Below are 26,655 nucleotides of genomic sequence, written 5' to 3' on the forward strand. Positions count from 1 at the left end.
GCTTTCAATGCTGATGGTAATTTATACTGGTCAAAATATACTAAATATTTAGAGAACTCATACAATCATAATATGAATGAAAAAAGTTACTCTTTTGAGAACACATACATTATCTAGGGCATCCCAAGAGGGACATACAATAGAGATTCAAAAGCAAAACTGCTCCCTTACTGCCAGATATGTATACATGATTATGGTTTTTTTTTTTTAAATCAGTATGTACTAATAGAAAAGCAAGCTCATCAAAATACAATGTCTGCAAATTGCACCTGAATGTATCAAGAGATCAAATACCACTTTTATTTTCTAGGTAATATTATGCAATTACAGATATCACAGAAATTGTAAAGTACCAGGGAAACCTTTACAGTATTTACAAATAAAGACCAATTATTTTAATGTTACCCTAATACAACAGCACTCTGCTAACTGTCAAGTAGTAACCCTCCACTGGAATAACATTTTCCCTGGCAGAGAGATAAGAACTCTTGGGAATGTGGTGAAAAATAGTTACAGCTCCCTAATCACAAAACTTTATGATTACATTTTCCCCCAATACCATTATTTTAATTCACACAGTTCCCCTCACCTGAATTCACCCTCTCTCCCTTGACACCTCTACTGTCTTATTGTTACTGATGTGGGAAATGATAATCCTCAGACACATCATTCACTAAACAATAACTGAACAGCAGCAGCATTGGATATATGGCTCCTGTGATTAAATAAGCGATGATAAAGCCAAACAAAGAGAGAAGCAGGAGGGGATCTGGTGTAGCTGTAGAGTCAAAAGCACCGTATGAGAGAAAAGACGATGTTCTCGGTTACCTGTGTCAGGCACATGCACTGCCTAGATGGGGCACACTCCTGTTCCAAATATAATCATTTCATCAAGTGCCAGATGCTGAGCTCAAATAAAATTAAGACTGGGCCAAATCACCTAAAGGCAAAGTAGGCTTGAAATGCACAGTATGGCTACATAGAGAGGCGCCCTCTTCTCCCTTACCAGCCAGTCCTCCGCCGCCTCCATCTCCTCCATGCCCCTTCCTCCTCTGCAGGACGAAGTAAGGGTTGGCCCTCTCCGTGACCCACAGGGCGTTTGCCAGCAGCACCTCCCCGGGGTTCACCCACATGCTCCCGGCAGAGACAAAAGGCAGCTTGATGTGGCTGGTTTTGAAGGTTTAACGCATTCACGGAGCCGTGGGGGCAGGAGGGTGCTGGCGAGACGCAGGTCACATTCAACGCGCCGTCCGACCCCGCTGAGAGGCAACAAAGCCCCAGACAGAGCGAGCGAGCCAGGGGATGGAAAGGAAGCAGCGGCCCCCTGTGACCCCCCCCCCCCCACCGCCTACCCTCCAGCCGAGCCCGGCCGGCCGCTCCCGCTCAGCGCGGTTACACTCCTAAAGCAAAGGCGGCGGCGGCGGCGGCAGGATCAGCAACGCGGCGATGAGAACAGCAGTGACATCAGCACCAGCGGCCGCGGAGCCCAGCCGCGCTGCCTCCCCTCGCCCAGCCCAGCCCTGCCCGCGCCATGCACCAAGCACCCTCGCGGGCTGCAGCGCCAGGCGGAAGGCTCTGATTGCAGAAGCGGCGGGCGTCCCTCTCCAGCCGCAATACAAGGACAGGCTCAGAGGCGACTCTGCTCGCCCCGTACCAGGTGGGCACAGCACAGCACAGCACAGCACCTGCTACCCTAATCCCCTGGGGCCCACCCCTCTCCCAACGTACACGCGGCCGGCCAGCTAATAAACCTGGACCGGCGTGACGAGCTGCCAAGAATCCCAAGAGAGAGCCCCTCAGATGTCGGGCGGCTGCGACAGCCCTCAGCAGGTTCAGCTAGCTGGGAGGAGCACTCGGAGCTACGCGGATGCCATAGGGGACACGCAGCGCCCTCCCCATCCTACACAGCTCATGCATTAACTTCGCGGCCACCAACAAGCGGCGTATTCGCTGCTGCGCAAGCAGGCAGGTGACGGGGCGAGCGCCCCACCCGAGCAGCGCAGCGCAGCGCAGCGCAGCTTCCTCCCCAATCCCAGGCACGCACCCAGAGGCGCCCTGGGCAGAGCTCCGCAGAACAGCACTACCGCCCTCGCTGGCCTTAAAGGCTGCACTAATGCTCCGGAGCAGGCGCCGGGCACGGACGCGCGCGACGAGTTACTCCCAGTGTTAAATGCACCAGAAAGGCCCTCGCGCCGCGGGCTTCCAGCCCCTACCGGCGCGGCTGCGGGAAGGACGGACACGCCACCTCCCACTGCACCTGCGCGCGCGCGCGCGCGCCCTCTCTGCCCACGCGCAGCAGCGTCTCTGGCCCCGGGAGGCGCATCAAGGTTCTAAGTGGGCGGAGCGCACGCAGCAGCGACCAGCCTAAAATTCTATTATGGGCGTTTCTTGCTTCCTGCAATCCCAAGTGACCGTCACGCGCCGCGCCTGTCATCGCGCCTAGCCTCCGGGGAGGCTCCGCTCGCTCCAGCCCGCTCCTGCTGGCGGACAAAAGCCCCGCCCAAATGTAGCTCACGTTCCTGTCCCACCCTTGCTCCACCCTCCGCTGTGCTGAGTGTGGAACTGGCTCCACAACACCCAGGGAACTCAGCACAACCGTGCCTACAGCAGCCACCACTGGTTGTATGGCAGAGTGGAGGCACTTGATTTGTATCTTGCATTGGAGCCAGGACCCCAGGTAGCACTGATCTGTTTGTGTTAGGCTATACGATTGTGGGGATGAAGACTTTACCTTTTCCTTCAGCTGCTGCAAAGAGAAATTGAAAAAAAAACTGAGATTTTCCCTCTTGGTGAAAACCCAAGCTTTCCCCTTTCTGCCACTTCTGGGGGTGGGGAGGGGTATGAGAAATTATATGAAATAAAGTTTTAGGCTTACGGATGAGTAAAATAAAAGGATAAACTAACTATTGGCTACACTATTCAACTGCCCAAAGGGACCATTGTGTTCATCTAAGCTGACCCCCCATATGATAGAATTACTGGCCTGGTGGATGGGGGGAAGCAATAGATGTGATATAGCTTGTTTTTAAATAAGGCTTTTGACACAGTGACACATAGGAAAATCTATATAAAGATAGTTAAGCTCTAGAATAAGCTTCCCAGAGAGGTTATGGAATCACCATTATTGAAGGTTTTCAAGGACAGGCTGAAAGAACACCTGTCAGGGATGATCTAGGTTTACTTGATCTTGCCTCAGCACCAGGGGCTAGATTTGATGTCTCAAGGTCCCTTATAGCCCTACATTTCTATGATTATATAACACTCACCATAAAGCGCCCTCCTCCCCCACTTCCTAGACCATATCTTTAAGAAAAACAGCCAGTTAAAAGTATTCAGTGATGGAGAATCCAGCATGACCGTTGGTGCCAGTGGCTAATTATTCTCAATTAAAAACTTAGACAAATTCAGACTGGAATTAAGGTGTATTTTGGTTTTAGATCAAGAAAATAATCTATCCTCAAGTTTAAATGAATCTCATCAATGAGGGGGTTTAAACTGTCTTCCTACTTCAATCTCTCTTGATATGCCCATTCTCTCTATTGTGCTCTATTGTAGCCAATGCCATTTTCATGGTTGTCAGCTGCACTAGTCATAACGCATTGCAGAGATTTTGGATACACTTTTGAGAGACTGAGAAGTCCCTACATGCTCGACCTAAAGCCAATAGAATACCTCCCAAATATTAGGCTATGTATACTTACAGCACACTATAAATAATTATACTATCCAGTCTTCCAGGCTGTCAAGTTTCATTCTTATTGGGAGAGAGCAATGTTGGTATTTACACAGAGACACTTAACTCCTAGCTTCATTTATTGATAAAAATATTATTGGGAAAATGAAATTAAGGCTAAAACCCCGCAGTAAAACAGTTCTGTTCAAACCTTCACTTTGCCTCTTACTCACTGGTCAATAATACCAGGGTGAATTGTATGTAGCAACATTATATGTAAAGTTACGCTACCATCCTACAGGGGAATTCATATGTTCAAACCCACATAGACCCAAGTAGGCAGGAGTGGTTAAGCAGGTCTATCTTAAACAAAAGAATGTGTGGTTAGCACCAGTTTACATACAAGTAGTAAACAAGATCCTTGAGAGAGCAAGAGGGAGCCAAGGCAAATCTGCATTTCACTGTACGCAGGGGATAAGAAAGAACACGAAGGCACCTTCACCCCCAGACTCCACATCACCACTTTTACTGTTTGAATAAACTTTGCTATGAGAGACAATCCTCAGAAGAATTCACTTCAAATGGGAACTGGACTATAAAGGTGAGGAGCAAAAAGAGCCCCAAATATTCTCCCTATTGCTTTAGCTCACATTTCTGGGTGCAATCCAGACTAATGTGTTATTACTTGCCCTGCAACCTTGAGTGCCTCACAATGCTTTGCTGCTGTAGTCCCCACCAGGGCTTCTCACAAACAGTCTTCCAATATGCAAGTAACATTCTGAGCACAATCTGTGTATAACTCTAGCCTGTCAGCCATACTCCAGTTACACTCTGGATTCAGCTAGCCATGGTTACTACTTGCATGGTGACCCCAACACACGCCTACTCTCAAATTTCCCAAAAATATGTGCTCTGCACTGTCCAGCCCTCTCCTGGACAGTTCAGATATGCTGCCTTATAAGGGCTCAATGTACAACAGCTTGCTACTTTAATTGAAGTTACCAAACAATTCAGTTTAAACACAACACTGGATTAATTTTGATTAAAGAATACAACAAGTTTATTTAACTACAAACAGGTAGAGTTTAAGTGAATACAAATATTAGGCATAAAAGTCAGAAATGGTTACCAGAGAAATAAAGATAAAACACTTCCTAGTACTAAAAAAACCAAACTAGACTTGGTTCAAGGAAAAATCTTTACCCCACATTACCAGCAATATTACTAAAAAAATGTAGGCCAGGATCTCTCTCCAAAGTCAAATGGCTGGTTCCTTTGTCTTCTTAGGTGAGGATGAAAAAGAGAGATGAATTAATGAATGACTGACCGACCTGAGGTGTTTTGCCCCTCATTTTTACAGTCCAGTCACCCTTTGAAATGGGTTCTTCTGAGGATTACCCCTCAAAGCAAAGTTTATCCAAACAGTAAAGGAGGCGATGTGGAATCTGGGGGTGAAGGTGGCACCATGCTCCGCCCAGTGACATAGCTAGGTGGAGCAAATGGGCAGCGGACATAAAAAAAAGTGCCACCCGCTTGTACTCAACGGGCAGCACTCCGGGTCCTCAGCGGCACTGAAGGCCCCCACCTCCAAAGTGCCACCAAGAAGCCGGAGTGCATGAAGGCCCCCGTCACAAAGACCCAGGGCGCTGCCAGGTGAGTAAAAATTAAAAAAAAAAAAAAAAAGTGCCACTTGTGCTCAGAGGGGGAGCGGCTGCTCCTCCCACTCCCCCCCGGCTATGCTACTGGCTCTGCCTTCTCCTGTGTGTGCTGAAAAGAAGATTTACCTTGTCTCCCTCTTGATGTCTCAAGGACCCTGTTTACTACTTATATGTAAATTGAGGTAAACACACACTTCTCTGTTAACTATTCCAGCCTAGTCAGGGCTGCATGGGTTTGAACATGAGCCACCAACTTCATACGGGGGGGAATTCATAACTTTACATACAGTGTTGCTACATACTTTTCCAGTAGCTGTACTGGCCGCGAATGCATCCCAATTCTTTGGGACAAATCATACATTAAACACTATTGCTTTTAAATCCTATACTGTAGTTACAAATGTGCACTCACCAGAGGTGCCTTCTCTGGCTTCAGTGTCAAAAATCCCACCTTGGGAGGGTATTGGCTCCAGGGTGATGAAAGAGTCCTAGCTGCCAGGGAGAACAGATTCACCGCTTGCCTGCTGCGCATTCTTCTCCTCCTCCTCCTCCTCATGCACAAAAATCCTCCTCCCTGTTGCGTGAGAATCCCCCTTTGCAGGAGTCCATGGACAGTGGTGGGGTAGTGGTAGGACCCCCCCCCAGAATGCCATGCAGCTGATCATAGAAGCAGCATGTATGGGGCTCTGACCCGGAGCGACTGTTTGCCTCCTTTCTCTTTTGGTAGGCTTGCTTGAGCTCCTTAACTTTCACGCAGCACTGCTGTGTGTCACTGTTGTAGCCTCTCTCCACCATGCCCTGTGCGATTTTGGCATATATATTAGCATTTCTACTTTTTCATCGGAGTTCAGCCTGCACAGATTCTTCTCCCCATACAGCAATCAGATCTAGCGTCTCCCTTTCAGTCCATGCTGGAGCTCGTTTGCAATTCTGGGGGAACTGCATGGTCATCTGTGCTGCTGAGCTCACCACACTGACCAAACTGGAAATGAAATTCAAAATTTCCTGGAGCTTTTCCTGTGTACCTGGCTAATGCTTTAGAGTTCAAAGTGCTGTCCAGAGCGGTCACATGGGAGCATTCTGGGATAGCTCCCAGAGGCCAATACCATCAACCAGCAAGGTCAATTTTAGCGATACTCCCCTCGCCGGGGAGGAGTATAGAAGTCAATTTTAAGAGCCCATTAGGTCAACGGAACGTGGTTGGTTGTGTAGACGCATTCATTTTAAAAATAGACCTAACGCAGCTAACTTCGACCTTATTCCGTAGTGTAGACCAGGGCTTAGAAAGTGTAATCAGTTTCACAGGATTCTTTTAAACAATGGATTAAGAGAAGAACGTTGAGTAGGTTTCATTGGAAATACTTAGCATGAGGGGACTGCAAATGCTTTTACCTTACCTTACTTTCAGAAAAAATATGCTTTTTTAGAAATGGCTGTGTGTGGTAACTTATAACTGTGGGCAATTACGTTGTTTATACTGCTGAAGGGAAAGCAAACCACAGATGCAGGTCTTTTTATGCAGTCTGCCTTGCTGCATATAACACAGGATAGGTATGAACTATGCAGCCTAGAAAAACCCTGGTCAGAAGAGAGTGAGACATGTGTCTCTGCCCAAGAGAGATAATGTCTGGGGAGTTGGAAACCTAAGAGTAGGTTCCATTGGTGGACCAGTGAGGAGGAAAAAAAGGTATATCAGAGGGATAAATACAGGGAGGGAGAGGAATTATTTAAGCTCAGTACCAATGTGGACACAAGATCAAATGGATATAAACTGGCCATCAGGAAGTTCAGACTTGAAATTAGACAAAGGTTTCCAACCATCAGAGGAGTGAAGTTCCGGAACAGCCTTCCAGGGGGAGCGGTGTGGGCAAAAGACATATCTGGCTTCAAGACTAAGCTTGATAAGTTTACGGAGGGGATGGTATCATGGAATAGCCTAATTTTAGCAATTAATTGATCTTTGACTATTAGTGGTAAATATGCCCAATGGCCTGTGTGTCTGGCTGGTCAGTCTTGCCCACATGCTCAGGGTCTAGCTGATCACCATATTTGGGGTTGGGAAGGAATTCTCCTCCAGGGCAAATTGGCAGAGGCCCTGGGGGTTTTTTACCTTCCTCTGCAGCGTGGGGCATGGGTCATTTGCTGGAGGATTCTCTGCACCCTGAAGTCTTAAAACCACGATTTGAGGACTTCAATAGCTCAGACGTAGGTCAGAGATTTGTTACAGGAGTGGGTTGGTAAGTTTCTGTGGCCTGCATTGTGCAGGAGGTCAGACTTGACAATCATAATGGTCCCTTCTGACCTTAAAGTATATGATTCTATGTGCAGTTTCCATGAACTGTGACAGTAAGTACAAAAGAAATCTACTATTTCAAAATGCATGTAATAAAACATCAGAAACTTTGAGATAAAAGGTCCTTGCAGCAAAGGATATTTTACATGTGATTTAGACATAGTCTATACTAGAAATTTAGGTCAGTTTATCTATATTGGTGAAAAATCCATACCCCTGAGCTGTCTTGGTAAACCGAGCTAAGTCCCTGCATAGACAGTGCTAGGTCGACTGAAGAATTCTTCCATCAACCTAGCTACAGCCTCTTATGGAGGAGGATTATCTACACCGATGACAGGAGAATCTCTCCCATTAGCATAGGTAGTGTCTACACTGAGGCACTACAGTGGTGCAGCTGGGCCCCTGTAGCATTTTAAATGTCTACATTTAAAACAAGTGTAGACACTCTTATTCGAAACTAAAGCAGCCTTAATTTGGTTTAGATTAATTTAATTTAATTTAAATTTAATTCACTTCCAAAGTGAAATAAACTAGACCAAATCAGGACCACTTGAATTCTGAATGAGCGTATCTACACTGGGGTTTAATGTGGTTTAACTATAGGGCTTGGTGACACTTGCAAGTTAGAGCGCATTAAAGTGGCCCCGGGCGCCCTAACTCATGGCACATGCACCCTGGCAAGGAACGTGGAGCGCCTGAACTCCGAGACTGGAGTGCGCCTGGTAATTCACCTTGACGAGAGGCATAACGCTTGCTGTGCCCTGGCTGGAGTGCTGCGGCACCAGTGTGGACGGCCTGGTCTGTTAATGCGCTCTCATCGGCCTCCAGAAGTGTCCCACAATTCCAGTTCCAGTCACTCTGGTCATCACTTTGACCTCTACTGCCCTGCCCTCAGGTGACCAATTGTCAGACCCACCATCTAAATTCTCTGGGAATTTTGAAAATCCCCTTCCTGTTTGCTCAGCCAGGCATGGAGTGCTCTCAGCAAATCTTTCCAGGTGACCATGCCTCCACACGCCAGGCGATCCCCAGTATGGAGCAATGGTAAGGTGCTGGACTCATCAGTGTTTGGGGGGAGGAAGCTGTCCAGTCCCAGCTGCGCTCCAGCCATAGGAATTACGATCCCTTCGGGCAGATATCCAGGGACATGATGGAAAGGGGCCATGACCGGGATGCACTGCAGTGCAGGGTTAAAATGAAGGAGCTGTGGAATGCCTAACGCAAAGCCCCCAAGGCAAACTGCTACTCCGGTGCTGCCCCCGCGACCTGCTGTGGCTTTTATTTTGGGAAGGAAGTTGTTCGGACCATTGCTGCACACTTGCAGGCTGCACATGGGCCAGGGCAGAACCACATTGTAGTAAAAAGACCCCCTTGCTTCCCAGGTCACCCTCAGCAGCGAGATATCTTCCAGGATGAACTCCTGTGGAAAATGTGGGGACAGTGTTCAGTATAGGGACCCGCTACACCTGTTAGCTCTCCCCAAGGCACAGAAACCCAGAGGACAGTACAGCCATGAAACAAATCAGTCCCCCTTGCCCCTGTGCTTACTCATCATTTTGGGGCTCCTGTGGGTTATGTGCACTCACTTTGGGACAGACAAATTATGCTATTGTGTAGACTGTGCTTGTCTTTAAATATGGGCAAATCATTGCTCTGTGTGGTATGAACAATGCTGCCTCTGTTAAGTGTTGCATTTTGCCTTTACAGATGCAACCTTGAGATCTCAGCCTTTCGTGTTATCACCAGCTGAAAGACTCCAAAGAATTAGGAAGAGGCCATGCAGAAGAAAAGAAGACATGCTGCATGAAGTAATGCAGCAGTCCCTTAATGAAAATCAAAAAGCACAGGAGTGGCAGGAGAGTGAAAGGAGGATCCGCCAGCAGAATGTGGGTCACCAGCACCAAAGCACAGAGAGGCTGCTAAGCATTATGGAGCTCCAAGAGGATTCAACACAGGTGCTCATAGCCATGCAGGCGGAACACTACTGCGGGGGGGGGGGGAAGGGGGGGTGCAGCCCTTGTCCCAAAACTTTTCCTTGTGCCCCCATGTCACCTCCAACCCACTTTCCCCAACATCCGCATTCTTATCGCCACCAGCTGCCTCAAACACCTGTAGCTTCATCACCCAGCCCTGAAAACTACGACCCTTACCCACAGCACTCAACCCCCATCACCAGGCATTTTAGCCAGCTTGAAGTGCAGCACGCATTGCACAGCACTCCAGACAGGAAGGCTGAGTATGATAACAGGACATACTCAAATCTGTGATTGAACCATTCCCCACCTCATCCACTTGTCCTTTGTGTTTCCCAAGCAGTTGTTTCTTTTCAATAAATGCATTTTCTTTTCATTAAATGGATTTTTTGCTTTGAAAACATTCTTTATTATTGCGTAACATAAAAGATACCTTAGGTCAGGAAAGAAACAGGCTCTACAAGTCAGTGTATCATACGTAGCAAACACAGATTCCTACCAACATTGGAATGACTGCACTTCACTCCCGTGCAGAGCACCAGATTTACTGGTGGCTTTCAGCCTCAAATTGCTCCCTCAAGGCATCCCTAATCCTTGCAGTCCCATGCTGAGCCCCTTTAATAGCCCTGCCCTCTGGCTGTTCAAATTCAGCCTCCAGGTGTTGAACCTCCAAGTTCCATGCCTTAGTGAATCTTTCACCCTATCCTTCACAAATGTTATGGAGAGTACAGCACACGGCTATAACCACGGGGATGCGGTTATCGGCCAGGTCCAGCTTCCCATACTGAGAGTGCCAGCGGCCCTTTCAATGGCCAAAAGCACACTCCACAATCATTCTGCACTGGCTCAGCCTGTTGTTGAATCACTCCTTGCTGCTGTCAAGGCTCCCTGTGTAGGGTTTCATGAGCATTGGCATTAAAGGGTAAGTGGGGTCACCCATTGGGATCTTTGGAATTTTGACTTCCCCTACAGCAGTGGTTCCCAAATTTGTTCCGCCGCTTGTGCGGGGAAGCCCCTGGCGGGCCGGGCTGGTTTGTTTACCTGCCGTGTTGGCAGGTTCGGCCGATCGTGGCTCCCAGTGGCCGCAGTTCGCTGCTCCAAGCCAATGGGAGCTGCTAGAAGTGGCGTGGGCCAAGGGACATACTGGCCGCTGAAGACAGCGCCGCCACCACCACCACCACCAGTGCAGAAGAAAGGATGGCACAATATGTTATTACTACCCTTACTTTTGTGTCACTGCTTGCAGAGCTGGGCCTTTGGCCAGCAGCTGCCATTTTCCAACCATCCAGCTCTGAAGGCAGCACAAAAGTAAGGGTGGCAATATTGTGACACAACCCCCCTTCCCTCCCCCCCCACAATAACTTTGCAACCCCTCTGTGACTCCCTTTTGGAGTGGGAACCCCAGTTTGAGAAACACTAGTCTCCACCGTGAAATTTGTATAGTATAGGGTAAAAGCACACAAGACCAGATTTCATGAGTGAGACCACATTTCATGCTCCATGATGCATTTTTCATGGTCGTGAATTTGGTAGGGTCCCCACTTATGAATCATTTAGCAAGGGTCATGGTGGATTCACCATCAATGGCAATTTTTAAATCAAGATTGGATGTTTTACAACATTCTAGTTCAAAAAGAATTATTTTGGGGAAGTTCTATGGCCTCTGATATATAGGAGGTCGGATGCAATGATCACAGAGGTCCTTTCAAGCCTTGGAATCTACGAAACCAGATCAATTAATTGGTTTGTACTCATTTCCAAATGAGCCCCATAAATAAGTTATCAATGTTTGACTGAAGAATGTTGCAATATCCTCTATGAACATTCATTTTTGTACATGGCTAAAAGCCCATACATCACACTAACTAAAAATGAAGAGTGAGTTGGTGTTTCTGATTTCTTCCCCTTCCAGACATGACCATCAACCTCACCTTAAGCCTCCTAGTAGTTTGGGACACTTGTTTTCCCCTTACCTCTGATTCTCAGCTGTCCCCAAGCTACCAGGAAGAGTGGTTGATATTGATATTCACTTAAATTCAGTAACAAAACAAATTAAACTAAACTGATATCAGCCATTCCTAAACCAACCTAAGAGTGCCCACACAAGGGGGTTGGGCCAATTTAACTAAATCAATGTGGAACGCAATTTAGTTAAATCATGGCAATTTTTGGGTGTAGATCAAGCCTGAAAGTCACAGAGGGAGCACATTACCAGCATCCCAGTTTGCATTATGATAGATGTAGCTTTGCAACAGATAAATATAGAAATTGCATGTTTGTAAATGAAATGCTGGAATTGGCAGAATATTCCAGAATGCACCAAAAATATCATGGAATCTGACTACCATTATTTTCGTGCCCATAATTTTCTCTTGCTCTCGCTGTTGATATAGAATTCTATTGCTCTGGGTAGTTCAGAGGGACACCTGAAATTATCACAGCAACAACCTGAGACCAGCAGCTCCTGATGGCCCCAGCTCCCTCCTTAATGAGAGCAACAACCTCTGTACTTGTGGGGCTGTGCAAGAAGGTGCAGCAATGATGTCACAGGGAGCTCCATTTTATAAAGCTCTGGTAGAAATCTTAGATGGTCTCCTGAGAGGGCTTTGGAGTGATTCATTATAACCATCTTCCCCCTTGCTCCCCTCAGCCTAGCTGCAGCCCTACTCTACACATTAAGAACTATTCACCATATCTAAAAAGTTTCAGATTGATTGGTAGTCCCCCCCCCCCATCTTTCTCTAGAGAAGTACAATTACAATTTTGTTCCCCAAATGAGAAGTGTTTGATTTTCCCATCCCTGCTGACCTCAAAAATAGGTAAGTGGAATTTCTTGACATTTCCTTCCACCTGAAAAAAAGGCTTCTGTGAGTTGAGGCCACTTATAAGTTTCAGCTCAGAAGGAAATGTTTTGGGAACATTATAAACAAACATGGAGTTAGCATGCCAACTGGTTTTCAACCTGATCTATACTTCAGTTTTCATTATCGCTATAATTATACTATGAAACATGACTGATTTACTTGGAAACTCAGGCTGGACTCAACAACAATATTTCTAGAATTTGTTGAGTTACCGAAAATAATTCTCCCAGCTAGATGCTTCTCTCCACTCACTTATCCTGGTGCAGCAGAACAAATATAGGTGGCAACTGTGGAAGGGGAACAGTAAAGCTGTGGGGCAACCAGAATTCCCCCTCTGAAAAATTTGAAGATTTCATCTTCTATTTTTGTTTCTAATCAGGATAAAACAATTTTTTAAAAATTTTTTCACTAACTGGAATTTTTGTTTTGGCTCAAATCAGCATGTTTTGTTTTAATTTTGACTTTTTAAAATAAATACAATTTAAAAAATTCAAAATGAAGACATTTCAAGACAAAAAATTGGAATAGCCCCTTCTCAAAATGGAACAACATCAAAACATCATTAAAAGGCTTTGATCCATTTTTGAAACAAAATTGTGTCAAAAATCAACATGTTCCCACAGAAGTTCTGCTGGAAAAATTTTCAGCCGCTCTAGGGAACAGGATTTCTCTGACATTTGCCTCAAAGCCCTTCTAGAAACATCTCTTTTTATCATCACAATCCAGGAGAGAGTATTTAAGGGCAGAATCAGTGAGGGGAACTAGTCTGAGTGGAGTGCTTGCTTCCTAACTGGGTTGATTTTTGAACAGGAAATCTGTGTTGGAGTTGATTCTTCTGGAAGCATCCTGGGGGATTTAATAGAGTTTATGTTTTACAGAGACAACAGGCCCTTTTTCCACAATGTTAATATACAAGTATTCATTATTATCATCATCATGCTAGGAATTATGGCCAACCTTTGCTAACTTGAGCACCTAAACTGAAATACCTAAATTTATATGTAGGCCCCAAAGAGACTGATTTTCAGAGACGCTGAGTGCCCACAGCTGCAATTGTCTTCAACTGGAGCCATGGGTCCTCAGAACCTCTGGAAATCAAGCCATTTATGTTGGACCCTACATATGGGTTTAGATGCTTAATTTTAGGCACACAAATTTCCAATTTGGGAACAGTTGTTTGAAGAATTATGGACCAAATCCTCAGCTGGTATAAGTCTGTGAAGGCCCAACGGAAGGGGGAAGAAAGAGAGAAACATTTAACAACTAGTGTAAACATTAAATTAAAAATAAACGTAGCATTTGTTTCTAAAGAGTATACTGAACAGCAGTCAGTATAAAAAGAGGAACAATTCACAGTTTAGATTTGAAGGGAAGTTGGCAAGAAATATACTGCACATGCTTTCACATGAAAGAAATGCTGCACAATACTAAGTTGTGACACAGTTCAGGGAAACTCATATCTTGCCGTTTTATTTATTTAAAAAATAATCAAGAATCTTTACATTCCTAGGAACAGATCATTTTGCAAACAGGAAGGTCAAAGGTCAGGGCTAAGCAGCAAAGAGTTTTGAGAATCTGAGCCATAGTCATCCTTGATGTAAATCCATTGAAGCCAAGAGAGTTACAACCGGGGTACATTTAACCCTGTGATTTTAAAGAAAGTCCTGTCTGAAAGGCTAACAATAAATTGTTTGCTCAATGTCCAAGTGTGCCATAGAGTCTTGATCCTGAGCAGGGGGTTGTTCAGAGCTGCAGTCCCAGTAGCGCAACTCCTCCTTGTATCCTTTACAGTAAGGCACTAAGAGGGAATAGCTCCTGTACTCACAATAGTGCAGTGAAGACTTACCACCTCAGAGCCTCCTGCTGGTCATCTCAGGAATTAGCTCTCCAGCATACAGAGCACCTCCTACTAGCTAGTCTCACCTGTCACTGGCCTCGTGTCCCTCCCGCACCCTGGTGCCCTTTTCCTCAGAGTTCTGCCCCCCCCAGTACCCCACCACAGTCTGGGTCTCCCCTTCCAGGGAAACCCCCAACCCTCTAAGCCCACCTTGCCATAGTGGCTACTGCAAGTCATCATCTAGCCCCTGTTCACTAGGGCAGACTACCGTGTAATGGCCACTCATTATTGGCAAGTGGGTTGGACCAGCTATTTCTGCCTATTCTTAGGCTATGCCTCTTTAATCCCAGTACCTGCCTTGGGCCTTAACCAAGGCCTCAGTCTGGGGAACTCCAGCCTGACCTTTCCCCAGCACTGCTCAGTCTCAGGTACCTTGTGTTCCTTCAGGCAGCTAGGTCAAGACAGAGACTGACCCAGCTCCTCCCTGGGCCTCATAACAGGGCCAGGTGTGGCCTGATCGGGGCATGGCCCCAGCTGTGGCTGCTTCCCCAATCAGCCTAGCCTTTTTTCTAGGAGCAGGGTAACTGCCCTGCTACACTAACATACAAACTGTGATTGTCACTGGCCCTTGTGCAGAGAGGTGTATTTGCATGAACAAAGTTGCACCAATGCAAGAGGCAGCCACAATCTAATCCATACAATGTAGTCTAACATGCATCAAACAGAAGTGGATCTACCTTTATATGAAAATATAGGAAGAAATTGGGGGCAAAGAACTAACAGAATGATGAATTTATAATTAGAAAGAAAAGTCTATTCAATTTGATTTGGGATAAACAAAACCACTTTGAAATAAAAGATATACATTTGAAAGAGCTCTCAGAGCCTGCACTACTAGTGGGAGAACCCCACCAATTGCTGAAATCACTGAGAACTGGGTTAAGTGGTGGGACCTCAAGATATGGCATTGCTGTAGAAGTAGAAAGGCAGGTAGAAGCAGACTGAACGAAGGGAAAGGGAGTTCTTTGATTGTGCTTTTGCCCTTTGAAGATTATTTTATAAAGCATTCCCAGTTCCTGGTGTCTGGCATCTCCCCACTCTCAGCCATGCTGCATGCAGAAGCTGGGAGAAGCACAATGGCTGAAGGATCCACTCTGGCAGTTGCCCAAGTAAATGCAGTGTCCCCTTGCACTGGAGAGGCAAGCAGCTTGTGGTATTGATCGGACAGGTCGGGGAACAAAATAAAGTTGCTGTCTCTCTTTCCCTTTCACCACTGTTTGCTGGACACAGGGGCTGGATTTTCTGGAGATGCAAGGGAAGGAGTTGGGTGATTCAGGGATATGGAGAAGGGTGACCATTAGCAGAAACATCTCTCTGGCATAGATTGCTGATTCACCTCCACAGGACTGGAGGCACACCTCCCTTTTCCATTCTGGTAAGTTGAAAACCTGTGTGTTCTCTAGATGATGGCCAGCTTTTAAAGAAGAAATTGATAACTGGCAACGTAATCCCTGAAAGGAACTGAGCCCTCCACCAAGTGCCCTCTTAAGACACTGTAAACATTATATATTTTTATAAAACATCACTACAGGTATCTTACCATTATTAGCTTCTGCTCCTTCCTCAAAGGCTGCAAAAGTGGTCTGAGAACCAGGGATAGTGTAGTAGTCAGTCCTGAAATGCTAAAAAGTATCACTATTGTGGCCCTCTGCAGCACAGTCATGTTATGTAAGGGGATTTCTTAGCTTCTTTGAAAGGAAAAATACAACTCCGCTTGTCTTTGAAGTGGTAGGACCTTTGGCTGCCTAGAGGGAAACCATTCCAACGGGAAGGCAGGAGCAGCACCACAGCAGAAACAGATGGAGGACGACTCTGGAGGTCCTGGCCATTGTTATGGATAGGAGAAACCAGGAGCAGTTTGAATCCCTCAGGGCTCAGAAGGATCGGGCTCCTCAGCAGGAGCATGCACTGCTGAACCAGTTCCTGAAGCAGGACATATGCCAAGGGAATGGGACCATGTCCCAAGGAAATGGGAGATTTCATCAAGGGATCTTCCCCTTCCCTTTGGGCAGTCACTCATACTACTGGTGGCCAAATAATTTTGGGTCTGACCTGCTTCTGTGGCCATTGCTCTTCTCGAACTCGCGCCACCCCCTTTTCCTGCTACTTCTCCTCTAGCTGCCACCCTGGGTGCTGCTGAGGCGGAGGATCTAACCCCCAAGTGACTGGGAGGAACCTGCAGGATTCCTGGGACAACATCCTCTGTTAGGACTGAAAACCCCTTCAACAGGAACCCTCCTGAGCATGCAGGTGGGGAATGATGAGCCTCATGCAGTGCCTGAAGCCCAGTCTGTGTTTGGCCCCCAAATGCCTCACTGGAGATGTCCCCGGTTGTCCTGTTGGGCAGCCCCCCGTCAGGGTGAGTGGGAGAGGAAGGGCAAGAAGATGGGCTCAGAGACATTGTTTGCACGTTGCTCAGGGAGTCAGACCCACTGTGTTTTCATTTGCAGTTCCTTTATAATAAATAAATAAAAATAAAAGAACCTTCACTTTAAGTTACATGTATCACTTTTAATAAATATTACATTTCCTTGACTTGTGTGTGACCTTTCCTGACTTCCAGGACATTTTTGTCAGGTGCGGCATAAGGCCCTATGATTCAGAGCACATGACTTTGATTTGTGTAACTCTCTGGTGCTGTAAGTCTGCAAAGAATTCTCTGTCCCTCCCACGCCCGTTTGACCCCGTCTTCCTGGGTTCATAAATATCCAGATTCCAAAGCATACACTCGAGGGATGGGGAAAGTGAAATGCGTGCAGAACGCACTGGTAGTTTTAACAGCCACAGAAGTCACAACACAGAAAAAGGAGCTTATTTTTGGCTTGGTTCATGTACAGAACAAGGAAGCACAATTAAAGACATTAGACATTGGACAGTGAGTGAGGTCATATCTACACACAGACCTTATAGCGGCACAGCTGTACCGCTGCAGCTGCACTGATGTAAGATCTCCCGTGTAGCCACTCTATGCCAACAGGCAAGAGCTCCCCTCAGCAGCATAAATTAAACCACCCCCAAAAAGTGGCTGTAGCTATGTCAGCGGGAGATGCTCTCCCGCCGACATAGTGCTGTCCTCACCAGTGCTTCTGCCAAAGAAACTTATGTTGGTCAGGGGTGTGGTTTTTTCCACACCCCTGACCGATAAAAGTGTTAACCAACAAAAAGTGCTAGTGTTGAAATAGCCTTAAGGGCCCCTGTTCCCTACCCCCGCCCCCCAAACTTTGGCCCTGGACATAGTCATGTACAATAGCTGAGAAGTGCTGTTATCACCACTATCAGTGAACAGTGAATAAAAACAATTTCTGAAGCCCCTCCCAAGCCTTTAAAGAGCTATTTTGAAGGTCATTTAAAGCATAGAGTGCTCCCTACAATGTAGTCTTGAAAACAGATGTTAACACAAAAGCAGCACACAATGATGGCAACAGAACTAGGTTGACAACCTTTGTAGCACAAATGCAAGCCCTAAGGTGGTGGTACCCTGTCACAATTGTCAGTAACGAGTCAATAGTTATATAGTTACAGAAACATCAGCTACAGGGGAACAAAACCCTCACAAAAATATGGTTTCAGAGTAGCAGCCGTGTTAGTCTGTATTCGCAAAAAGAAAAGGAGTACTTGTGGCACCTTAGAGACTAACAAATTTATTAGAGCATAAGCTTTCGTGAGCTACAGCTCACTTCATCGGATGCATTTGGTGGAAAAAACAGAGGAGAGATTTATATACACACACACAGAGAACATGAAACAATGGGTTTATCATACACACTGTAAGGAGAGTGATCACTTAAGATAAGCCATCACCAACAGCAGGGGGGGGAAAGGAGGAAAACCTTTCATGGTGACAAGCAGGTAGGCTAATTCCAGCAGTTAACAAGAATATCAGAGGAACAGTGGGGGGTGGGGTGGGAGGGAGAAATACCATGGGGAAATAGTTTTACTTTGTGTAATGACTCATCCATTCCCAGTCTCTATTCAAGCCTAAGTTAATTGTATCCAGTTTGCAAATTAATTCCAATTCAGCAGTCTCTCGTTGGAGTCTGTTTTTGAAGCTTTTTTGTTGAAGTATAGCCACTCTTAGGTCTGTGATCGAGTGACCAGAGAGATTGAAGTGTTCTCCAACTGGTTTTTGAATGTTATAATTCTTGACGTCTGATTTGTGTCCATTCATTCTTTTACGTAGAGACTGTCCAGTTTGGCCAATGTACATGGCAGAGGGGCATTGCTGGCACATGATGGCATATATCACATTGGTAGATGCGCAGGTGAACGAGCCTCTGATAGTGTGGCTGATGTGATTAGGCCCTATGATGGTATCCCCTGAATAGATATGTGGACAGAGTTGGCAACGGGCTTTGTTGCAAGGATAGGTTCCTGGGTTAGTGGTTCTGTTGTGTGGTGTGTGGTTGCTGGTGAGTATTTGCTTCAGATTGGGGGGCTGTCTGTAAGCAAGGACTGGTCTGTCTCCCAAGATCTGAGAGAGCGATGGCTCGTCCTTCAGGATAGGTTGTAGATCCTTGATGATGCGTTGGAGGGGTTTTAGTTGGGGGCTGAAGGTGATGGCTAGTGGCGTTCTGTTGTTTTCTTTGTTGGGCCTGTCCTGTAGTAGGTGACTTCTGGGACCGATCCTGAAGGACGAGCCATCGCTCTCTCAGATCTTGGGAGACAGACCAGTCCTTGCTTACAGACAGCCCCCCAATCTGAAGCAAATACTCACCAGCAACCACACACCACACAACAGAACCACTAACCCAGGAACCTATCCTTGCAACAAAGCCCGTTGCCAACTCTGTCCACATATCTATTCAGGGGATACCATCATAGGGCCTAATCACATCAGCCACACTATCAGAGGCTCGTTCACCTGCGCATCTACCAATGTGATATATGCCATCATGTGCCAGCAATGCCCCTCTGCCATGTACATTGGCCAAACTGGACAGTCTCTACGTAAAAGAATGAATGGACACAAATCAGACGTCAAGAATTATAACATTCAAAAACCAGTTGGAGAACACTTCAATCTCTCTGGTCACTCGACCACAGACCTAAGAGTGGCTATACTTCAACAAAAAAGCTTCAAAAACAGACTCCAACGAGAGACTGCTGAATTGGAATTAATTTGCAAACTGGATACAATTAACTTAGGCTTGAATAGAGACTGGGAATGGATGAGTCATTACACAAAGTAAAACTATTTCCCCATGGTATTTCTCCCTCCCACCCCACCCCCCACTGTTCCTCTGATATTCTTGTTAACTGCTGGAATTAGCCTACCTGCTTGTCACCATGAAAGGTTTTCCTCCTTTCCCCCCCCTGCTGTTGGTGATGGCTTATCTTAAGTGATCACTCTCCTTACAGTGTGTATGATAAACCCATTGTTTCATGTTCTCTGTGTGTGTGTATATAAATCTCTCCTCTGTTTTTTCCACCAAATGCATCCGATGAAGTGAGCTGTAGCTCACGAAAGCTTATGCTCTAATAAATTTGTTAGTCTCTAAGGTGCCACAAGTACTCCTTTTCTTTTCACAAAAATATGGTAGTGCATAAGTATGTGCCAATGTTCTCTCTGATAAAACCCATTGTTTCATATTCTCTGTGTGTGTATATAAATCTCCCCACTGTATTTTCCACCGAATGCATCCGATGAAGTGAGCTGTAGCTCACGAAAGCTTATGCTCAAATAAATTTGTTAGTCTCTAAGGTGCCACAAGTACTCCTTTTCTTTCTTTTTTGCAAATACAGATGAATACGGCTGCTACTTTGAAATGTTCTCTCTTGTGCTTTTTCAGCAGCTGTATAGGATGTGATTATATCCCTTGGCACAGGCAGAAATCACCCTTTGCTTCCCCACTGTTGCAGGATGTGTGCACATATTGCATCCTGGATTTCTCTTGCCCACTGGGAACCAAGACCAATGTGCACATGGTTAGGATCCAACTGCCTGAACAGGCTTTGTAAGCCAGACCTATCTTGCACCCACTCAGTATGGAGGTACTCCCCTTTACCCTCACACATATGGTGGAGGGCACAGCAGGCCATGCTTATATGAATAGTATTGGTCACATTGGCATTCAGATGGGTGTTGGAAACATTGCTAATGAGCTTTCCACCACCTATTAGTGTACTCCACAACCATTCTGCAGCTACTCAGTTTGTGATTGAATCCCTTTTTCCTGGGACATTGATATTGAGGTACAGTTTCATGAGCCAAGTGATGAGTGGGGTTGTGACATTGCACTCCATATGTTTTATGGAAATATGTTTATGAGTGTGAATATGATGTAACTGGAATATGCTTTATGCAAAAGGTCTCTTGTAAGGTATCATTACAAATCTTATAATCTCCTGAGGGTGTTCATCATATTTGTATGAATGTATCCTTCTTTTATCTGAAGCTAGAGATATGAAGTATTACTCTAAAGTCCTATTGTAACTGTGCAAAGTGTGGGCTATTAATAATGACTTGGAATCTTGATGGCTCCCATTAACCAGGACAATTGGTTGTAAATGGCTCTGTTTACTCCTGGGTACATGCAGGCCAACTCTGAAAGAATGGAGAATGAGATCTGACAGTGACATGTGATCATGTCACCTGATACTAGAATCCATCTTAAACCTGGTGCTTTTCCATTTAGAAGGAAGGGTGGGAACCCAGATAGAGACAAAGGATTCACGCCTTGTGCCAAAGCTTTAAAAGGGGGTAGAACAGAACAAAGGGGGCTGTAGTCATGAGAAATCCTCTAGTTACCACCTGAGCTGGAACTAACAAGAAATGTACCAGGGGAAAGGATTGGGCCCAGACTAAGGAGGAGTCTAGTCTGTGAAAGAAGCTTATTGGAACATTGCTGAGGGTGAGATTTTATCTGTAATCAGTTTCTTAATGTATTAGGCTTAGACTTGTGTATTTATGTTTTATTATACTTGGTGACTTACTTTGTTCTGTCTGTTATTACTTGGAACCACTTAAATCCTACTTTTTATTCTTAATAAAATCACTTTTGTTTATTATTGAACCCAGAGTAAGTGATTATTACCTGAGGGAACAAACAGATGTGCATCTCTCTATCAGTGTTATAGAGGGCTGGCAATTTATGAGTTTACCCTGTATAAGCTTTATACAGAGTAAAATGGATCCCATTGGGAACTGGGTGTCTGGGTGCTAAAGACAGGACTACCTGCTGAGTGGTTTTCAGTTAAAGCCTGCAGCTTTGGGGACGTGGGCCAGATCTGGGTCTGTGTTGCAGCAGGCTAATGTGTCTGGCTCAACGAGACAGGATTCTGTAGGCCCAAGCTGACAGGGGAAACAAGCTCAGAGGTAGCTTCAGCACATCAGGTGACAGTCCCAAGGTGGTCTCTGTGACCAAATCTGTCACAGGGTCCCCCAAATAACTGTTGGCAGACATACCAGAGAGAACCATGTAGTGTCTGTGGAATAAAGTTCCTTCTTCCCCCCTACCCCCAAAGTACAATCCTGATCTCATTAGCACCCTGGCATCATGAAGCTTTCATATGTTTCCAATGTATGTGATCATGAACCTGTCTTTGTGGCCCACCAAGCCTTGCAGAATGACTGAATAGTAACCTTTTTGGTTCACATACTCACTTGCCTCTTTTAGTGGCAAAATATTGTCATGTGGGTGCCATTGCTGGTCCCTGCTTAATTCAGAAAACCCATCCTTTGAAATCCAGCTACAATTTCTGGTACTCAGGTTATGGCAATTACCTTGGGTAGATGACAATATTGATTGCCTCACCAACCCGTACAACCACAACAGTGAACTTCCCAACCCTGAACTGGTTTGCAGCTGACTGGTAGCTTTCAGGTGTTGCTAGCTTCCACAGGGCAATAGCCACTTGCTTCTACACCGGTATGGCTTTCTGAAATCCAGTGCTCTGATGGTTGGGGGCAAACTCTTCACAGAGCTCTGTGAAAAAAGTCTGTTTTCTCATTTGGAAGTTCTGAAGCCACTGCTCATCATCCCAGGTTTTCAAAACGATGTGATCCCACCACTCTGTGCTGGCTCTCCTGGACCAGAAGCAGTGGTCTACCCATGGGCATACTGTGGCAATACCGGCAGTCACCATATCTGTTCCATGGAACTGGAGTAGATTGTCAGTCACCTTCTAGGTCACCAGTCTTCAGCATGTCAACAAGTTCTGTCCTGAATCTCAAAGATCGAATACTGCATTGCAAGAAATGTTTATCATGCAAGGAGCAGGAGCAGGAGCAGGAGCAGAACCACATCATCATTCGCTTGCTCATTGTCTTCCACTAAGTATGGCAGGAGGAAAGAGATGAACAGGAACTGCTGTCAAATGTGTGAAGGTGGCAGATAGTACCAACACAGAGCAAGTGGGTTTCTAAATTATCTCCTGTGACACACAGAACCCTGGGATACTGCCCCTGAAATGATAGCGCTAATGTTGTATACCAAAAAGAGGTAGTGTGGACACGGGTATACATATGTACACAGCAAATACCTGTGTCCAGTGCAGCATATGTGGGTATGAGTATGTGGAACCTGCGTGAGCATGTACATGGCCAATTACCTGAGCATGCTTGCTAGTGTAGAAGTAGGATAAATGAACCTCCTGACATCAGGACACAGATCATAGCTTTGTCTTTGACCCATCATACTAGTTTCCCTTCAGGGGCTGGATCAACCATGGCCTTTAGGATAAAGGGAAGTACTATTCTTCCTTCAACCAGGGCTCATGAGGGTAGAAATTAAAGAGAAGGAACGGGAAGGACTGGAGAAGGGGGAAGAGTGGAATAGAAGAGAGAAGAATGTGGAGGAGTCTAGGAATAAAGGGAAGAGATGGGGAAGCAGAAAGAAAAAGCGATGAGGAAGAAGATAGAACTTAATGGAAATGTGTGTGGAAAAGAGAAAAATGAGAACAAAAATGGACAGAAGGAAGCAGCAAGACAATATATCCAGCAAATTTAAGGTTGGTCAAATCTTCTGTTCATACCAGTGTCTCTCTCATAGGGGGATTGACATGAATTTTGCATCAGTTTGTAATGTACATGCAGTTTCCGCTTTCAGGCTCTAGGCACAATGCCTGTGCTGCTGTCAAGGCTGCATATTACTTCTCTTTGCAGAGCTCACTTTCTGTCTGCTCTTAGCCACAAGTCTTTCTCTCTCCTACCACTTCCTCCAAGGAACTGTCTTTTTCTAGGGTAGTTTTATTCTGGTTTAGGCTTTCAGCAAGTGCATGGCAAGCTAGTCTGCTATAGATTCTCACCCCTGGCTTGCCGCACACTAACTCACTATGTAGACAAGCCCTCAGTTGCAGGACTCCTTCCTGTTACTTCCAGCAGTTGCTATATTGGACCACTGCTGTGAGAACCTATTACTGTGGCCAACTAGTGCTACTGCTTCTCCACTCTCTATATTATTTTATGGGTGGGTGGGTGCATTAATGTGAATGGGAAGGGGGGGTGTTTATGTGACAAGGCATGGAAACTCTCTATTTTACTAATGATTTCATTTGTTTTTCTATTTTTAATACTAAGTGCATCATTTGTCTCTGGGCACAGGTATAAATATAAACAATATGACGTTAGTATATCAAATGACAACTGAAAATGAGATTTCCCTCATAAGAGACAGAAGTATAACTATATCCATCTCAAGCAAAAGCCTGAATAAGGGGGTAGGTTTTCACCAACCCTTGAAGGTTAGCAACTCAGAGACAATGATCTTCCAGTAAGAACACCCACCTCCAATCCCTAGACATGTACATCTGGACTGTTAGTGAAAGCACATCAGAGGGCCTCATGTACACAGGGAAAAGATAGCTAGGATTCGAACCATTAAGGGCTTTACAGATTAATAAACACCTTGAATAAATTTGTAAACAAATATCTTCATTAAAAAAGAATTGAATTTGAAAGTGAATCACCAGAGTCCAGTGACACCCCAAAACAAACACCCCAAATATCACAATGTCTGGAAATGAACAATTAAAGGATCCAGCCAGCTCCCCACTGCCACAGAATCCTTTATCTCTCACTCTAACCCCACCCCAACATGCACCACCCAGCCAGCCTGCTTTAGCTCTGCCTTCTAATACTGCTGGAAAAGGTCAAAACAATAACATTTAGAGGATAAAATCCTGTTTCCAATTCAAGGGATCCTCCAATAATTTACATTTCCCTGAATGAACATTCCATGCCCTCTTTTCCCCGATTCCATCTCATGTCCCCTCTCTATCATTCTCTCTGCTCCTGGAGTCACTTTCATCTGCTCATTTTTAGTGTCCTGCAAAAAGTGTTCAGCAAGATTAGTTTATTTTTGGGGAAGTTGCTGGTGGTGATGGGAGTAGTGCAGTGATTATAAAAAAACAAAAACAACCAGGGCTTTTGATGGGGACAGGGCTAACTTTAACTTTACCTAGAGAGTATCATATTTTGTATTTTGATGAAGGAAAAATAAAGGAAGGTGTGTGTGAATTATTCATAGATTATGATTAACCACAATCTTCAATTCACTCAAGCAAAATTTGTGAACACTGTTGTTGACAGCGGTGAGAGTCTTCCGGCAGAGGTGAGGGACAGGAGGTAAAAATAAGGCCCCAGTCCTGCAATGAGCTCAGGGCAGGTGGACCTTAAGGGCCTACACAGAGCTGACTGCACAGTCAGAACCTATGTTTTCCCATTTTTTTTTGTGCACCCGATTCTGAACTGCACCTGCAGGGTGGTGAGTGTCCTGGACTCCTATTGACTTGTGATCAATGGGAGTTCAGGGCTCTCAGCACCTCACAGGTTTGGGCACCAGACAAATAGATTTTACATTTTAGTGTGATATTAATTCAGCAGCAATATATGTGGCATCTGCACAAAATAGACTAGACGGTGTTAAAAACTTTAGTGCCAACTAAAAAAGTGTGGTGGTTATTTTAGCATAAGAATGAATATTCTAAGATTTCCCCCATGGAAATGTTTGAAGTATGTCTACATTGCAGTTAAAGACCCACAGCATAGCTACTGCTGATCTGGGTTAGCTGCCTCGTGCTTGTGGGACTCAGGCTGAGGACCTACAAAAATGCAGTGTAGGAATTTGGGCTCAGGCTGGAGCCTGGACTCTGCAACTCTGTGAGGGAGGAGGGTCTCAGAGCTGTGGCTCCAGCTTGAGCCCAAATGTCTACACTGCTATTTTTAGCCTTGCAGTCCGAGCCCTGTGAGCCCGAAACAGCTGATCCGGGGCTCAGACTTGGGGCAACAGGTTTTTCATCTCAGTGTAGACACACCCGAGAGTCACAAACTATAGTTCTGTGCCACCCTTTCATATATTGGTAATAGCACGTCAGCAGGGAGTTGGGGCAATGCAGAGATGAGTGCTCATTAACAAGGAAAATGGAAACTCACCTCATAAAACCCCCATAGGACAAAATATTTCTTCTTATGATTTGTTGTTGTGTAAGCTAAGACAATCCATTTTAAACAAAAACTCTGAGTGTGTTTGAGATACACTCCTCTGGATTTTCCCTGGGACTTTTCAAACTGCATGTGAACATGAGTAGATGCAGTCAGGAAAGTGACTACAAGTAGTATCATTGGCTTCCATATTATTCACTGCCGGTGACCTTCATGTGTTATCTGTTCACTTTAGAAATCAAAAGATGACTTTTCGAGCTGCTAGCTCCACAAACGAAGCCTGGGATTTCAAAATTATGTCAAGTTCTTTTCTGCCTATTACATCATCACCAGTGCAAGCCAAACTTAGCTGGCAAGGCATAAGGCAGAAGAACCTAGCACAGCCACCCATCTACTGGCTTTGTAGTACTAATAGCATATGGGCAGCTCCACTCCACAGCTGACTATTTATAACACTCATCTAGTCACAGCAGACATGGTCAACCATATGTCAACTGACTTTGTGAGTGCACACCTAGCAAACTTCCATTAGCTCTTAACTTGCAGCTAGGTCATTAACTGCACTTCTGCCACCTAATGCAAACAAAGCTGTGTACCAAGCAGGGAGCACTGGGATCCCTTCAAAGCTGGCTGTTCATCAGCGGTGCTCCTCACCTCCCTTAAATCCTGCCAGGACTGCTCCTCTCTGCTTAGTATAAATAAAGTCCCTCCCTCTGTCTTAGGGGAAGGTGAACTAGCCCTCAGGAGCAGACAGGATACGTCTGCACAGCAGCTGTAAGCTGGGTAGACAGACGCAGGTAGTGAGGCTTCAGCTAGTGCACTGAAAATAGCAGTGTGGACATGGCAGCTTGGGCTCTGAAGCCCAGCTGGGCCACTCGGCTTGAGAGCCCAAACCACAGCGGCCATACTGCTATTTT

The 26,655-nt window shown here is 45.5% G+C and overlaps 1 protein-coding gene across 3 annotated transcripts in view; it reads right to left on the minus strand.

The window, feature by feature from the left end:
- Positions 1-2,489, minus strand: part of TBC1D9 (TBC1 domain family member 9) — an 83,447-nt gene extending 80,958 nt beyond the window's left edge. For 2 of the 3 annotated variants that reach the window (XM_043513226.1, XM_038398568.2), the window contains exon 1: positions 1,007-2,452. In XM_043513226.1, the coding sequence (XP_043369161.1) occupies positions 1,007-1,133 (127 nt within the window). In that variant the 5' untranslated portion in view covers positions 1,134-2,452. Of the gene's footprint in view, positions 1-1,006 lie in introns of all 3 variants that reach the window. The other variant, XM_038398563.2, reaches the window with a different exon arrangement.
- Positions 2,490-26,655: the final 24,166 nt, after the last annotated feature.

Source organism: Dermochelys coriacea, chromosome 4 (genome assembly GCF_009764565.3).
Source record: "Dermochelys coriacea isolate rDerCor1 chromosome 4, rDerCor1.pri.v4, whole genome shotgun sequence".
Lineage (NCBI taxonomy): Eukaryota > Metazoa > Chordata > Testudines > Dermochelyidae > Dermochelys > Dermochelys coriacea.